Below are 17,234 nucleotides of genomic sequence, written 5' to 3'. Positions count from 1 at the left end.
GGGGATGTCCCGGCCCTGGCCTCAGTCAAGTGAAAGGCGCTGCAGATGTACCAAAGGCCAGCTAAAACTACAACCCCCAGCATGCCCCTCGCCGCACATGCGCACTGATATTAGGGCTCACAGTGGATGACGTCAGCTCACCACGTTTAGGCGCGTGCGCAGTACCCGGGGCTGGAAGTGGCGGGGATGTTTGGGTTTGAGGATGTGGCGCAAGCGCAGTGATGGATGTTTGGTTGCGGGTGGCCGGCGCAAGCGCAGTGATGGGTGTTTGGGTGCGAGTGGCCGGCGCAGGCGTAGTGGTGGCCGGTTTTCGAGCGACGGCCGTTGTGGTTTGAGCGGCGGCGCGAGGCCGGTTGCCATGGAGCCGCTACTGAGCGAACTGTTTGGGGGTTTCCCGGGCTCCGGGACCGGGACACTGCCGCCCGGGGGTCCCGGTGGCGGCGGTGGGGGTACGGGGAGCTGCGGCCCGGCCTCCTCCTCCAGCCGGGCCTCCGCCTCCGGCCGCTCCTCCGGCCGGGCCCCCATCGCCAGCGGGCGCGGCCGGGGCCCAACAAGGGGCCCCGCTTCAGTCCCGGGATCGGCGGGCGGGCCCACGCCATCGACCACGGCTCACAAAAACAACAAGATCTCGCCCGCAGCCCCCAGAGGCGGCCACAAGAAAGGCCGGAGCCGGCCCCGGGGCCGCAACAACCCCCCCTTCCTCCCCCCTGAGGTAAGATCGGGGCTGGGGGGGGGGGGGGGAGGGGGTGTGTGTGTGAGGGGCCGGACTGGCTTTGTCTGCCCTGTGCTGAGTGTGGGGGGCTGGGGGGGCGTGTGAGGGTGGGGGGGGTGTATGTGTGTGAGGGTGGGGCTGGGGGGGTGTGTGTGTGTGAGGGTGGGGGCGGTGTGTGTGTGTGAGGGTGGGGGGGGTGTGTGTGAGGGTGGGGCTGGGGGGGTGTGTGTGTGTGAGGGGGTGGGGGGGGTGTGTGTGTGTGAGGGTGGGGGGGGTGTGTGTGTGAGGGGGTGGGGGGGGTGTGTGTGTGAGGGGGTGGGGGGGGTGTGTGTGTGTGAGGGTGGGGGCGGTGTGTGTGTGAGGGTGGGGGGGCGGTGTGAGGGTCGGGGGGGTGTGTGTGTGTGTGTGTGAGGGTGGGGGGGGTGTGTGTGTGAGGGGGTGGGGGGGGTGTGTGTGTGTGAGGGTGGGGGGGGTGTGTGTGTGAGGGGGTGGGGGGGGTGTGTGTGTGTGAGGGTGGGGGGGGTGTGTGAGGGTGGGGGGTGTGTGTGTGTGTGAGGGTGTGGGGGGTGTGTGTGTGTGTGTGGGGGCCTGGCCCTGTGCTGAGTGTTGACACTGAGTGCAGTGTCTGACTGGCCTCACTCTGTGTTTGGTAAACAGCAGCAATGCTGCTCAGACTGGAATCACTTTGTAAGCACAAACTGCAGCTGTACACCGGCTCCAGAAAGGCTCAGTCTGCTGTCTGACTGTATTAAACCTCCCAGATACTGTCAGATCAATGGGGCTTTCTAGGAAGGATTTGTGTGGGTCTGAACTAAATGAGTTGTGGGTGAAAGCAGAAGGGTAAACACAGCAATTGAGACAGAATCTCATCAGACTATCAGGGAGAGTAGCTCCCTCCACAAGGGTTTTAACAGCTTGATAAGGGGAAATTGATGAGACAGCAAGAAATCATTCTCTAAATGGAATTGTCAATTCTGTATGTGATACCCGAGCTGGAATGTTTTCAATTGCGTTTTCGTGCTGTTACGCTTGGGGGATTCCCATGCTGAAAGGTGTGGCACAGCGATGCTGTGTGTGTGTGCGCGTCTGCTTCGGAGCGATGCTGCGATGAATATCTAGAACATAGAACATTACAGTGCAGTACAGGCCCTTCGGCCCTCTGTTGCGCCGACCAGTGGAACCAATCTAATGACCCTCTAACCTAAACTATTCCAATGTTATCCATATGCCTATCCACTGACCATTTGAACGCCCTTAAAGTTGGCGAGTCCACAACTGCTGCAGACAGGGCATTCCACGCCCTTACTACCCTCTGAGTGAAGAGCCTACCTCTGACATCCGTCCTATATTTATCATCCCTGTGGGGCTTTGCACACTGATACTCTGGTGCGATATTTATACAGTAAATGGCAGAATCCTTAAGAGTACTGATAAGCAAAGGGTGTAGTTTAATCTGGACTAATATGAGGTAATGCATTTTGGAAGGCCTAATACAGATAGGAAATATACTGTAAATGGCAGAACCCTTAAGAGTATTGATAGGCAGAGGGATCTGGGTGTACAGGTACACAGGTCACTGAAAGTGCCAATGCAGGTGGAGAAGGTAGTCGAGAAGGCATACGGCAGGCTTGCCTTCATCAGCTGGGGCATTGAGTTTAAAAATTGGCAAGCCATGTTGCAGCTTTATAGAACCTTAGTTAGGCTGCACTTGGAATATAGTGTTTAATTCTGGTCGTCACACTACCAGAAGGATGTGGAGGCTTTGGAGAGAGTACAGAAAAGATTTACCAGGATGTTGCCTGGTATGGAGGGCATTAGCTATGAGGAGAGGTTGGAGAAACTTGGTTTGTTCTCACTGGAGTGATGGAGGTTGAGGGGAGACCTGATAGAAGTCTACAAGATTATGAGAGGCATGGACAGAGTGGATAGTCAGAAGCTTTTTCCCAGGGTGGAAGAGTCAATTACTCAGGGGCACAGGTTTAAGGTGTGAGGGGCAAGGTTTAAAGGAGATGTACGAGGCAGATTTTTTACACAGAGTAGTGGGTGCCTGAAACTCGTTGCAGGAGACTCAGGTCAACTATTCCCGCCTCTACCTCAGTATCCCAGCACAATGCTCAGAGGGTCTGCACATCCCCTTCTGTCTCAGTATCCCAGCATAGAAATCTCGGAGGGGCTGTGAGTCCCTCCCCTGTCTCGGTATCCCAGCAGGGAGCACTTGGACAGCCTGTGTGTCCCCCTCCCCCCTCAGTCTCAGTACCCCAGCAGGGAGCACTTGGAGGGAGGGAGGGGCGGTTCTCCTCACTGCAGGCCTGGGTATGATTGAAGTAACCTCTGTGTGTTTTTGATTTCAGGCTGAAGAGGGAAACATTGAGTACAAGGTGAGTTCAGCATCTTTAACACGTTTGAACAAAGTACAAGGCATTTTGAAGTGTATCTGGCATGTTTCTGACATTGAACAGGAAGAATAGGCGTGTGTGTTTGATTCAAATATTGAAATGGTCATGGCCAGCTGGTTGTAAAGGGGCATTTCACCGTGTGGGTGAGTCAGTAAGAAGTCTCTCAACACCAGGTTAAAATCCAATAGGTTTATTTGCTCACCTGATGAAGGAGCAGTGCTCCGAAAGCTCGTGATTCTAAATAAACCTGTTGGACATTAACCTGGTGTTGTGAGACTTCTTACTGTGTCCACCCCAGCCCAATGCCAGCATCTCCACATTATTAGGAATCACCCTTTTAGGACAGAGATGTGGAGAATGTATTTCTCTCGGTGGGTTCAGAGAGTTTGGAACACTTGGTGCCTCAGAAGGCAGTGGTGACAGAGTCACTGAATATTATTAAGGTGACATAGACACATTCCTGTAAGGCAGAGGGGGTCAGAGGTTATCGTGGGAGATGGGAATGTGGAATTAGTTACAAACAGATCAGCCATGATCTTATTGGAGGGGGGAAGACAGATTCGAGGGGCTGAATGGCCTGTTTCTGCTCCTATATCATATGTTTGTCTTTTTTTAAATCTCCCCATCATTGCAAGGATGCCAGGGGATAACTAATCAGTGTGTTTGAGAGTTTTGTGACTCCCAGCTACCCACAACCCCCTCTCTGCCACATGGGCAAATCTGCTGCTTCTGTCTGTGTTCCTGGCAGTGACTGCGCTCTGCTGGCTGTTTTAGCAGTCTATATCTTCAGAAAGAAACTAGAGATCATTTCAGAAGCAAAACCAATTGGGCACATGGTCTGTCTGTTTTTATTAGTGTCACAAGTAGGCTTTAGAATGATCAGAAATAGTCAACATGGTTTTGTCAAGGGCAGATCGTGCCTTACGAGCCTAGTTGAGTTCTTTGAGAGTGTGACTGAACACATTGACGAAGGAAGAGCGGTGGACGTGGTTTACATGGACTTCAGCAAGGCGTTTGATAAGGTTCCCCCATGCAAGACTTCTTGAGAAAGTGAGAGGCATGGGATCCAGGGGCCTTTGGCCTTGTGGATCCAGAACTGGCTTGCCTGCAGAAGGCAGAGAGTGGTTGTGGTTGGGTCTTTTTCTGCATGGAGGTCAGTCACCAGTGGAGTGCCCCAGGGATCTGTTCTAGGACCCTTGCTGTTTGTCATTTTCACAAATGACCTGGATGAGGAAGTGGAGGGATGGGTTAGTAAGTTCGCCGACGATACAAAGGTTGGTGGTGTTGTGGATGGCCTGGAGGGATGTCAGAAGTTGCAGCGTGACATAGATAGAATGCAAGACTGGGCGGAGAAGTGGCAGATGGACTTCAACGCAGATAAATTGATGACACCAAGATTGGGGGAACGGCAAATTATGCGGAGGGTGTGGAGAGTCTGCAGAAGGATCTAGATAGGCTGGGCGAATGGGCCAGGAAATGGCAAATGGAATTTAATGTTGGCAAGTGTGAGGTGGTCCACTTTGGTAGGAATAATGGTAGGAAGGACTATCACTTACGTGGCGAAAAACTGCAGCAGGTGACGGTGCAGAGGGACCTCGGGGTCCTTGTGCATGAGTCGCAAAAACCCAGCTTGCAGGTGCAGCAGGTGGTCAGGAAGGCGAATGGGATGCTGGCCTTCATAGCGAGGGGGATTGAATATAAAAGTAGGGAGGTCTTGCTGCAGCTGTATAGGGCATTGGTGAGGCCGCAGCTGGAGTACTGTGTGCAGTTTTGGGCGCCGCACCTGCACAAAGAAATTTTGGCCTTGGAGGGAGTACAGAGGAGGTTTACTAGGCTGATACCGGAGTTGAGGGGGTTGAGCTATGAGGAGAGGCTGAATAAACTAGGCTTGTACTCGTTAGAGTTTAGAAGAATGAGGGGAGATCTCATTGAGACGTATAAGATGATGAATGGGATGGATAGGATAGAGGTGGAGAGACTCTTCCCGCTCAAAAAAGACAGTAGGACTAGGGGGCACAGCCTCAAGATAAAGGGGAGGCGGTTTAGAACGGAGTTGAGGAGGAACTTCTTCACTCAAAGGGTGGTGAATCTCTGGAATTCTCTGCCCGTTGAAGTGGTGGAGGCTGCCTCGCTAAATATTTTTAAGAAGCGGGTTGATGGGTTTTTGATAAGAGAGGGGATTAAGGGTTATGGGGAGAGGGTGGGAAAGTGGAACTGAGCCACGACGGATCAGCCATGATCTTATTGAATGGCGGGGCAGGCTCGAAGGGCCAGATGGCCTACTCCTGCTCCTATTTCTTATGTTCTTATGTAAATGTGTAGTGGTCCATTTTGACAGGACCAATGGGATGAAGGAGTACAATATCAAGGGTAGGAGTCTTAGCTGTGTTAAAGAGCAGAAGGATCTTGGGGTCCGGGTCCATAGGACTCTTAAATCGGCCTCGCAGGTGGAGGATGTGGTTAAGAAGGCATATGGTGTACTGGCCTTCATTAATCGAGGGATTGCGTTTAGGAGGTAATGCTGCAACTTCATAAGACCCTTGTCAGACCCCACTTGGAGTACTGTGTGCAGTTCTGGTCGCCTTACTATAGAAAGGACATGGAAGCTATTGAAAGGGTGCAGAGGAGATTTACAAGGACGTTGCCTGGATTGGGAGGCATGCCTTATGAAGTTAGGTTGAGGGAGCTGGGACTCTTCTCCCTGGAGAGACAAAGGTTGAGAGGCGACCTGATAGAGGTTTATAAAATGTTGAGAGGAATAGATAGGGTGGATTCTCAGAGGCTATTTCCCCGGGCTGAAATGGTCACTACGAGAGGACACAGGTTTAAGGTGCTGGGAAGCAAGTACAGAGGAGATGTCAGGGGTAAGTTTTTCACTCAGAGGGTGGTGAGTGAGTGGAATCGGCTGCCGTCGGTGGTGGTGGAGGCGAACTCGCTGGGGTCTTTTAAAAGACTTCTGGATGAGTATATGGGATCTAATGGGATTGGGGGTTATAGATAGGTCTGTAGATTGGTAGGTGTAGAAGTGATCGGCACAATTTGTGGGCCAAAGGGCCTGTTTGTGCTGTAGTGTTCTATGTACATTAACACTGCGATGAAGTTACTGTGAAAATCCCCTCATTGCCACCGTCTGGCACCTGTAATTCACTCGCTTCACAACCTGCTGACAGTGTTGCATTCAACTTCCTAAATTCCCCCATCCCTTACCCCTCCTCCCTCAGCCCCCCTTCCCCCTTAATCCATCCCGTCCCCATGTATCAGAGACTGTTACTGTACAGGGTAGAGAGTATCTGCATTTCCAGAAAGCATTTGATAAGGTGCTGCACCAAAGACTGCTACACAAGATAAAGGTGCACAGTGTTACGGGTAATGTATTAGCGTGGATAGAGGATTGGTTAACTAATAAAAAGCAAAGAGTGGAGGTGAATGGGTGTTTTTCTGGTTGGCGATCAGTGTTGGGACTGCAATTGTTTACGATTTACATCAATGATTTAGAGTTGGGGACCAAGTGTAGTGTGTCAGAATTCACAGATGACACTAAGATGAGTGGCAGAGCAAAGTGTGCAGAGGACACTGAAAATCTGCAAAGGAAGAGAGATAGTTTGAGTGGGTGAGGGTCTGGCAGATGGAGTACAATGTTGGGAAATGTGAAGTCATCCATTTTGGTAGGAATAACAGCAAAATGGACTATTATTTAAATGGTAAAAAATTGCAGCATGCTGCTGTGCAGAGGGACCTGGGTGTCCTTGTGTAGGAATCACAAGGAGTTGGTTTGTAGGTGCAGCAGGTAATGAAGAAGGCAAATGGAATTTTGTCCTTCACTGCTGGAGGGATGGAGTTTAAAAACAGTGAGGTTATGTTGCACTGTATAAGGTGCTGGTGAGGCCACATCTGGAGTTACTGTGTACAGTTTGGTCTCCTTACTTGAAAGGATATACTGGCACCGGAGGGGATGCAGAGGAGATTCACGAGGTTGATTCTGGAGTTGAGAGGGTCGGCTTATGAGGAGAGACTGAGTAGACTGGGGCTTTACTCATTGGAATTCAGAAGAATGAGGGGAGATCTTATAGAAACATATAAGATTATGATGAGAATAGATAAGATAGAAGCAGGGAAGTTAAGAACATACAAACATAAGAAATAGGAGCAGGAGTAGGCCATCTAGCCCTTCGAGCCTGCCCCGCCATTCAATAAGATCATGGCTGATCTGAAGTGGATCAGTTCCACTTTCCCGCTTTCTCCCCATAACCCTTAATTCCCTTGTCTATCAAAAACCTATCAACCCGTGACTTAAATATATTTAGCGAGGCAGCCTCCACCACTTCAACGGGCAGAGAATTCCAGAGATTCACCACCCTTTGAGTGAAGAAGTTCCTCCTCAACTCTGATCTAAATTGCCCCCCCCCCCGCCTTCCCTTATCTTGAGGCTGTGGCCTCTAGTCCTGCTATCCTTTCTAAGCGGGAAGAATCTCTCTACTTCTACCCAATACATCCCCTTCATTATCTTATAATGAAAGTTGTTTCCACTGGGGGGTGAAACTAGAACTAGGGGGCATAGCCGCAAAATAAGAATATAAGGGGAGCAGATTTAGGACTGAGTTGAGGAGGAACTTCTTCACACAAAGGGTTGTGAATGTGTGGAATTCCCTGTCCAGTTGAGGCTCCATCAGTGAATGTTTTTAAGGCAAGGATAGATAGATTTTTGAACAGTAAAGGAATTAAGGGTTATGGTGCACGGTCGGGTAAGTGGAGCTGAGTCCAGAAAAAGATCAGCCATGATCTTATTGAATGGCAGAACAGGCTCGAGGGGCTGAATGGCCCACTCCTCCTAGTTTGACAAGATCCCGCATGGGAGCTAGTTAGGAAGGTTCAGTCACTAGGTATAGATGGAGAGGTAGTAAATTGGATTAGACATCGGCTCAATGGAAGAAGCCAGAGAGTGGTAGTGGAGGATTGCTTCTCTGAGTGGAGGCCTGTGACTACTGGAGTGCCACAGGGATTAGTGTTGGGTTCATTGCTGTTTGTCATCTATATCAATGATCTGGATGATAATGTGGTAACTTGGATCAGCAAATTTGCTGATGATACAAAGATTGGAGGAGTACTGGACAGTGAGGAAGGCTTTCAAAGCTTGCAGAGTTACAGAGAAAGGTTGAATAGGTTAAGATTTTATTCCCTGGAGTATAGAAGAATGAGGGGAGATTTGATAGTGGTGTATAAGATTTTGATGGGTATAGATAGAGTGAATCCAAGCAGGCTTTTTCCACTGAGGCTAGGGGAGAAAAAAACCAGAGGACATGGGTTAAGGATGAAGGGGGAAAAGTTTAAAGGGAATATTAGGGGGGGGATTCTTCACACAGAGAGTGGTGGGAGTGTGGAATGAGCTGCTGGATAAAGTGGTAAATGTGGGGTCACTTTTAACATTTAAGAAAAACTTGGACAGGTTCATGGATGAGAGGGGTGTGGAGGGATATGGTCCAGGCACAGGTCAGTGGGACTAGGCAGAAAAATGGTTTGGCACAGACAAGAAGGGGCCAAAGGCCTGTTTCTGTGCTGTAATTTTCTATGGTTCATGGATTGGACCAACTAGAAAAATGGGCTGAAAAATGGCAGTTGGAGTTTAATGCTGACAAGTGTGAGGTAGTGCACTTTGGAAGGACAAACCAAAGTAGAACGTACAGGCTAAATGGTAAGACTGTGAAGAGTGCAGTAGAGGGATCTGGGAACACATAGAACATCCAGCGCAGTAAAGGCCCTTCGACCCTCGATGTTGCGTCGACCAGTGGAACCAATCTAATGACCCTCTAACCTAAACTATTCCAATGTTATCCATATGCCTATCCACTGACCATTTGAACACCCTTAAAGTTGGCGAGTTCACAACTGCTGCAGGCAGGGCATTCCACGCCCTTACTACCCTCTGAGTAAAGAACCTACCTCTGACATCCGTCCTATAATTACCACCCCTTAATTTAAAGCTATGTCCCCTCGTGTTAGCCATCACCATCCGAGGAAAAAGGCTCTCACTGTCCACCCTATCCAATCTTTTGATCATCTTGTATGCTTCAATTAGGTCACCTCGTAACCTTCTCTCTAATGAAAATAACCTCAAGTCCCTCAGCCTTTCCTCATAAGACCTTCCCACCATACCAGGCAACATCCTGGTTAACCTCCTGCACCCTTTCCAATGCCTCCACATCTTTCTTACAATGCGGCGACCAGAACTGTACGCAATACTCCAAGTGCGGCCGCACCAGAGTTTTGTACGGTTGTAACATGACCTCACAGCTCCGAAATTCAATCCCTCTACCAATAAAAGCTAACACACCGTACGCCTTCTTAACAACCTTATCAACCTGGGTGCCAACTTTCAGGGAGCTATGCACATGTACTCCCGAGATCTCTCTGCTCGTCAACACTACTAAGAGTCCTTCCATTAGCCCTATATTCTGTACTCCTGTTACTCTTACCAAAGTGAATCACCTCACACTTTTCCGCATTAAACTCCATCTGCCACCTCTCGGCCCAGCTCTGCAGCTTATCTATGTCCCTTTGCAAACTGTAACATCCATCCTCACTGTCTACAACTCTTCCAACTTTGGTGTCGTCAGCAAATTTACTAATCCATCCTTCTACATCCTCATCTAGGTCATTTATAAAAATGACAAACAGCAGTGGCCCCAAAACAGATCCCTGAGGCATGCCACTTGTAACTGAACTCCAGGTTGAATATTTCCCATCAGTCACCACCCTCTGTCTTCTATCAGCTAGCCAATTCCTGATCCAAACTGCTAAATCACCCTCAATCCCACGCATCTGCATTTTCTGCAGTAGCCTACCATGGGGAACCTTATCAAAATCCATCTACACCACGTCAACTGCCTCACCCTTATCCACCTCTTTGGTCACCTTTTCAAAAAACTCGATGAGGTTTGTGAGGCACGACCTACCCTTCACAAAACCACGTTGACTATCCCTAATCAATTTATTTCTCTCTAGATTATAAATCCTATCCCTTATAATTCTTTCCAAGACTTTGCCCACAACAGAAGTAAGGCTCACCGGTCTATAATTCCCAGGATGGTCTCTACTCCCCTTCTTGAACAAGGGGACAAAATTTGCTATCCTCCTGTCTTCCGGCACTATACCTGTAGCCAATGACGACATGAAGATCAAAGCCAAAAGCTCTGCAACCTCCTCCCTAGCCTCCCAGAGAATCCTAGGATAAATCCCATCCAGCTCAGGGGACTTATCTATTTTCATACTCTCAAGAATTGCTAACACCTCCTCCTTATGTACCTCAATCCCATCTAGTCTACAACCTGGTATCGCAGTATTTTCCTCGACTACACTGACTTTTTCCTGCGTGAATACTGATAAAAAATATTAAGTCGGTGCCTCTCCTATCTCTTCAGGCTCCACGCACAACTTCCCACTACTGTTCCTGACTGGCTCTAATCTTGCCCTAACCAATCTTTTATTCTTGACATGCCTATAGAATGCTTTAGAGTTCTCCTTGATCCTATCTGCCAAAGTCTTCTCATGTCTTCTTCTAGCTCTTCTTAACTCTCTCTTTAGCTCCTTCCTGGCTAATTTATAACTCTCCAGTGCCCTAACTGAGCCTTCACGTCTCATCTTTACATAAACCTCCTTCTTCCTCTTCACCAGAGATTCAACTTCCTTAGTACACCACGGTTCCCTCTCTCGACCACTTCCTCCCTGCCTGACAGATACATATTTATCAAGGACTCGCAGTAGCTGCTCCTTGAACAAGCTCCGCATCTCAGATGTTCCCAGCCCCTGCAATTTCCTATTCCACCCTATGTACCCTAAATCTCACCTAATAGCCTCATAATTTCCTTTCCCCCAGCTATAACTTCTGCCCTTTGGCATATGCCCATCCCTTTTCCATCACTAAGGTAAACGTAACCGAATTGTGGTCACTATCACCAAAGTGCTCACCTGCCTCCAAGTCTAACACCTGGTCGGGTTCATTACTCAGTACCAAATCCAATGTAGCCTCATCTCTTGTTGGCCTATCTACATACTGTGTCAGGAAACCCTCCTGCACACATTGAACAAAAACTGACCCCTCTAACGCGCTTGAACTGTAGCTTTTCCAATCGATATTTGTAAAGTTAAAGTCCCCCATAACAACTACCCTGTTACTGTCACTCCTATCCAGAATACAGATACGGAATTCCCTAAAAGTGGCATCACAGGTAGATAGGGTCATAAAGAGTGCTTTTGGTACATTGGCCTTTATAAATCAAAGTATTGAGTATAAGAGTTGAAATATTATGGTGAGGTTATATAAGACATTGGTGAGGCCGGATTTCGAGTATTGTGTGCAGTTTTGGTCACCTAATTACAGGAAGGATATTAATAAGGCTGAAAGAGTACAGAGAAGGTTCACGAGGATGTTGCCGGGATTGAGAAGCTGAGTTACAGAGAGAGATTGAATAGGTTAGGACTTTATTCCCTGGAGCGTAGAAGAATGAGGGGAGATTTGATGGAAGTGTATAAGATTTTGATGGGTATAGACAGAGTGAATGCAAGCAGGCTTTTTCCACAGAGGCTAGGGGAGAAAAAAAACCAGAGGGCATGGGTTAAGGGTGAAAGGAGAAAAGTTTAAAGGGAATATTAGGGGGGCTTCTTCACACAGAGAGTGGTGGGAGTGTGGAATGAGCTGCCGGATAAAGTGGTAAATGCGAGGTCACTTTTAACATTTGAGAAAAACTTGGACAGGTTCATGGATGAGAGGGGTGTGGAGGGATATGGTCCAGGTGCAGGTCAGTGGGACTAGGCAGAAAAATGGTTCAGCACAGACAAGAAGGGCCAAAAGGCCTGTTTCTGAGCTGTAATGTTCTCTGGCTCTTGTTGTTACGTTTTATTGTGTCGGAGACTATTACTGTCCACGATGATGTGTGTGTGTTGGATGGGTTGGGGTGTGTTTATTTACTGTTCTGCTGTGGGGTGTTAGGGTTTAATCTCTTCCCTCTATCCCTGTGCTGATTATAGTAACCGATACCTCCTCTCTCTTGCCAGCTGAAGTTGGTTAATCCGTCTCAATACCGCTTTGAGCACCTGGTCACACAGATGAAGTGGCGATTGCAGGAGGGCCGGGGAGAAGCCGTTTATCAGATTGGTGTGGAAGATAATGGTCTCCTGGTCGGTCTATCAGACGATGAGCTCCGAGCATCTTTGAAGACACTGCGCAGGATGGCAGAGAAGTAAATGCTGCTGAATGATTTTGGTTGCTTTGATATGAGCTGAATGAGGGGATGGTCACTCCTTCACAGTGACCTTGTAGTGTCTGTGTGGATCCTGATGTCACTGGGACTGCTGGATTAACATTGCTGTTTGTTATATTCACAGGGTTGGTGCTGACATCACCATTCTCCGTGAACGCAATGTGGAATATGACATGGATTCACCCAGGAGAATAGCTGAGGTTTTAATCCGGAAAGTTCCTGATGATCAGCAGGTATGATCCGGAACGTTTGTGTTCATCCGGACCCCCCCAATTAATGCTTACACTCCACATGAGGCACAGGATGATAGCTAGGATTTATAAACCCGCTGCTGTCCAGATGTAAATAGGTAGATTTATATCTCTCAATCTCAGAATTATTACAGTGCAGGAGGAGGCCATTCGGCCCCTAGTGTCTGAACTGGCTCTCCAAACCAACATCATTGTTTCTGTTCAGATAATTATCCGGTGCTCTCCTGAATGCCTCAATTGAATCTGCTTCCACCACACTCCCAGGCAGCTCATTCCAGACCACCAATCACTCGTAGAATAGAATCCTTACAGTGCAGAATAAGGCCATTCAGCCCATCAAGTCTGCACCCACCACTCCTATCTAGGCCTTATCCCTTTGACCCCATGTATTTACCCTGCTAGTCCCTCAACACCAAGGAGCAATTTAGTGTGGCCAATCCCCCTAACCTGCACATCTTTGGACTGTGGGAGGAAACCTGAGCACCCGAGGAAACCCATGCAGACATGGGGAGAATGTGCAGACTCCATACAGTGATCTGAGGCTGGAATTGAACCCAGGCCCCTGGCGCTGTGCAGCAGCGGTGCTGGGGGCCGCAAGGCGGCAGGGCCAGGGGGCAGCAAAGTCAGCATTAAATATGTTTGAACCATTTTAACCTGGAGACACTTGTCCAAAGCTTGGGGATTCAGTGCTGCACAGTGCAGGCTGCAGCTGGGAATGGTCCTCTGGAGGTAGCTGTCCCCTCGATGTTGAGAGTGTAAAAGATTGGATTGGAAAGCAGCCAGTTATGGCTGCAGCTGGGCTTCTCCATCAGAGTGGGATGTGGCGATTGGTATCTCGAACACAGCAGGGTCTGCGGGAATGTCGAGCAGTAGGATACTAGGAAGTTCCATGGAACAAAGGGACCTTGGCATGTTTGTCCACAGATCCCTGAAGGCGGAAGGGCATGTTAATAGGGTGGTGAGAATGGCGTGTGGGACACTTGTCTTTATCAATCGAGGTATAGATTACAAAAACAGGGAGTCATGTTGGAGTTGTCCAGAACTTTGGTGAGGCCACAGCTAGAGGACCGTATGCAGTTCTGGTCACCACATTATCGGAAGGATGTGATTGCACTGGAGAGGGTGCAGAGGAGATTCACCAGGATGCTGCCTGGGATGGAACATTTAAATTACGAAGAGAGGTTGCGTAGGCTTGTGTTGTTTTCATTGGAGCAGAGAAGACTGAGGGGCGACCTCATCGAGGGGTACAAGATGATGAGACACATGGTTAGAGTGGATGAGGAGCAGCTGTTCCCTTAATTGAAGAATCAGTCACGCGGGGACATAGGTTCAATGTGAGGGGGAGGAGGTTTTGGGGGATGTGAGGAAATCCTTTTTACTGAGAGGGTGGTGAGGGGGTGGGATGTACTGCCTGGGAGGGGGGGGGGGGTGGGATGTGCTGCCTGGGAGGGGGGTGAGGGGGTGGGATGTGCTGCCTGGGAGGGGGGTGGGGGGTGGGGGGTGGGATGTACTGCCTGGGTGGGGGGTGGGGGGGTGGGATGTGCTGCCTGGGAGGGGGGTGGGGGGTGGGATGTGCTGCCTGGGAGGGGGGTGGGGGGTGGGGGTGGGATGTGCTGCCTGGGAGGGGGGTGGGGGGTGGGATGTGCTGCCTGGGAGGGGGGTGGGGGGTGGGATGTGCTGCCTGGGAGGGGGGTGGGGGGTGGGATGTGCTGCCTGGGAGGGGGGTGGGGGGTGGGATGTGCTGCCTGGGAGGGGGGTGGGGGGTGGGATGTGCTGCCTGGGAGGGGGGTGGGGGGTGGGATGTACTGCCTGGGAGGGGGTGGGGGGTGGGGGGGTGGGATGTGCTGCCTGGGAGGGGGGTGGGGGGTGGGGGGTGGGATGTACTGCCTGGGAGGGGGGTGGGGGGTGGGATGTGCTGCCTGGGAGGGGGGTGGGATGTACTGCCTGGGAGGGGGGTGGGGGGTGGGATGTGCTGCCTGGGAGGGGGGTGGGGGGTGGGATGTGCTGCCTGGGAGGGGGGTGGGGGGGGTGGGATGTGCTGCCTGGGAGGGGGGTGGGGGGTGGGATGTGCTGCCTGGGAGGGGGGTGGGGGGTGGGATGCCTCACATCCTTTAAAAAGTACCTGGATGAGCAGTTGGCACCTCAGAACATTCAGGGCTATGGACCCAGTGCTGGCAGATGGGATTAGGTGGGAGTTCAGGTGTTTGTAATAGGTCAGTACGGATTCGATGGGCCGAAGGGCTTCTATGCTGTGTTATTCTGTGAAAGCCCCCAGATTGGGGTCTGCTGAGTGTCAGTGACTGGGAAGGTTTGAAGGTGTAGTGATTAGACAGTGAGGGTTAGGGTACTACAATGCTTTTACTGTAACTGGGGATATTACATTGCTATGTTACTCGGATTGAAGCTTAAACTAGGCAGGTTTAGAAAACGTTACATTGACGATTGGCTTCCTTTGCAGTTCCTGGATCTGCGAGTGGCAGTTTTAGGGAATGTGGACTCTGGGAAGTCCACCCTCTTGGGGGTCCTTACACAGGGGGAACTGGATAATGGACGAGGTCGCGCACGACTCAACCTGTTCAGACATCTGCACGAGATCCAGTCCGGTCGCACCTCCAGCATCAGCTTTGAGATCTTGGGATTCAACAGTAAAGGCGAGGTAAACCCGTTAAACAGCACATTTCCCAGCGAGATACCCAGGCCACGGTGTGGAGTTAACCAGTGTGGGCCAGTCAGTGAATTGCTGAGATTGACCTCATTCACTCACCGGGAATGGAGTGGGTGAATGAGGCTGATCTATCCTTCGAACACTCTCTGGGTGATGCATAGAGGCAGTCTGTGACAATAGGAAGTGATCTTGGGATATAGCACAACATCGAGGGCCGAAGGGCCTGTACTGTTCTGTGTTCTAATACCCACTCTGCATGTTCAGGATATCCCTGAGCTTTCCCCCCTGGGTGTGTGCGTCCACTTTTGCTTGTCCCATTCCTCTCCTGGATATGTTGATCTATGTAAGGGGCCCTGATACCACCACCCTCCTCTCTCCCCCCCCCCCCCATGCTTCCTGAGAGGGCAGAATGGCTGGAGTGCCTGAATGGCCTGCTCTGTTCCGATGTTCTGCTGATTGGGCATGCATTGTGGATATACCGCAGGATGCTGGCCCCTTTGCTATGGTCCCGGAATAATGATTGGAGTTTCCTATTTAAAACCGTTCCCAGACAGGGACAGTCCCCGGGGTCGTCACTCCGTACGTTGAGTGTGTTCCCATTGTGGAGTTAGTCTGTCTTTAATGTGCTTTCTGTGTTTTGCTCAAAGGTGGTAAATTACAGTGACTCCCGCACAGCAGAGGTTATCTGTGAGAGTGCCTCAAAGATGATCACCTTCATCGATCTGGCAGGCCACCACAAGTACCTAAAGACCACCATCTTTGGCCTCACCAGCTACTGCCCAGACTTTGCCATGCTCGTAGTCAGCGCCAACACTGGCATAGGTATGTCTGTCGTATGATTTACTTTCCAGAAAGGTTCACCAGGCTGATTCCTAAGCTGGAGAAAGATTGAGGAGATTGGACCTGCGTTCTCCCGAGATCTGGCCCGGGATGTAGAACCAGGGCACAGTCTCAGTGTGTAAGAGTATCTTGCACAGAGATGAGGAGGAATTTCTTCATTTTAGTGATGGGTAGTAAATGCTGGCCAGCCAATGCCACCCATGTCCCACAAATTAATAAAAAAAAACTGAGGGTAGTGAATGTTTAGAATACTCTATCCAGACAACCGTGGAAACTCAGTCACTGAGGGTGTTCACGTATTAGATAGAGAGATTTCTAGATATTAAAGATATGAAAGGGACAGGAGGCTAGTGCAGGAAATAGCATTGAGAATCAGCCATGATGCAACTGAATGCTGAACAGGTTTGAGGGGCTGAATGGCCACCTCCTATTTCCTTTGTAGTTATGGCCACTGGGGTTGACATGACACTGAGAGTGTGGGAGGGACAGGGTTCACGAGTCCGTTATCCAGTTAGTGTTCCTGATCGCGATCCAATCAGCAGTTTTGAGTTTGGAGCTGTCTCCGTGGGGAGCGGGGAGGCCTCTCCGGGGTGAAAGCAGCTGGTCACCGATGTGACAAATTGAGAGTTTGACAAGGGATTGGAGCCATGTGAGAATCATCAGCTTCAGGAGGGTAGGAGTGTGGCTCATTTACTGTAATCAGCTAAATTCAGGTAGCCCCTCCCTCACTCTGAGCTTGGGGGTGTGGTGCTGTGTACAGTGTTCCCGATCCTGTCCCCTGCAAATCCAGACTGACACTGGGAGCTGGAGCTGGTCAGTGCCTGATACATGGCGCAGGAAGCAAGGTGATGATAGTTTATCGGGGATAGGCCGGGTGCAGGTTCCGATTAGATCAGCCATGACCTTATTGAATGGAGGGACTGAATGGCCTTACTCCTGCTCCTTGTCTGTATGTCTCCACGTGAGCAGGAGTGTTCAGGTATCTTGATCTCCAGACCAGAGTGGGATTCTCAGTGGTGAGCACAGCTATTGATGGTGTTTAACCAGCTGCTTTTCCAGCCACCCACTGGGACACTGGCCCATCAGTTTGTGGAACCAGCTCTGTCAGTGACACGA

General features: G+C 50.2%; 1 protein-coding gene across 1 annotated transcript; it reads left to right on the top strand.

Annotated features, from left to right (window-relative positions):
- The first annotated feature begins 208 nt into the window (after nucleotides 1-208).
- On the top strand, nucleotides 209-16,132 carry LOC145340645 (GTP-binding protein 2-like). The gene is made up of 6 exons (XM_080185114.1): nucleotides 209-712; nucleotides 3,064-3,090; nucleotides 12,157-12,341; nucleotides 12,487-12,595; nucleotides 15,072-15,269; nucleotides 15,926-16,132. Exons 1-6 carry the CDS (start codon nucleotides 359-361, stop codon nucleotides 16,115-16,117), a joined length of 1,065 nt encoding a protein of 354 aa, XP_080041240.1. The 5' UTR covers nucleotides 209-358; the 3' UTR covers nucleotides 16,118-16,132.
- Nucleotides 16,133-17,234: the final 1,102 nt, after the last annotated feature.

The sequence above is a fragment of the Carcharhinus amblyrhynchos genome, unplaced genomic scaffold (assembly GCF_965287045.1).
Source record: "Carcharhinus amblyrhynchos unplaced genomic scaffold, sCarAmb.v2.hapA chromosome_1244, whole genome shotgun sequence".
NCBI lineage: Eukaryota > Metazoa > Chordata > Chondrichthyes > Carcharhiniformes > Carcharhinidae > Carcharhinus > Carcharhinus amblyrhynchos.
Note: the sequence above shows the minus strand (reverse complement) of the source record. Positions and strands in the feature narration are given on the sequence as shown.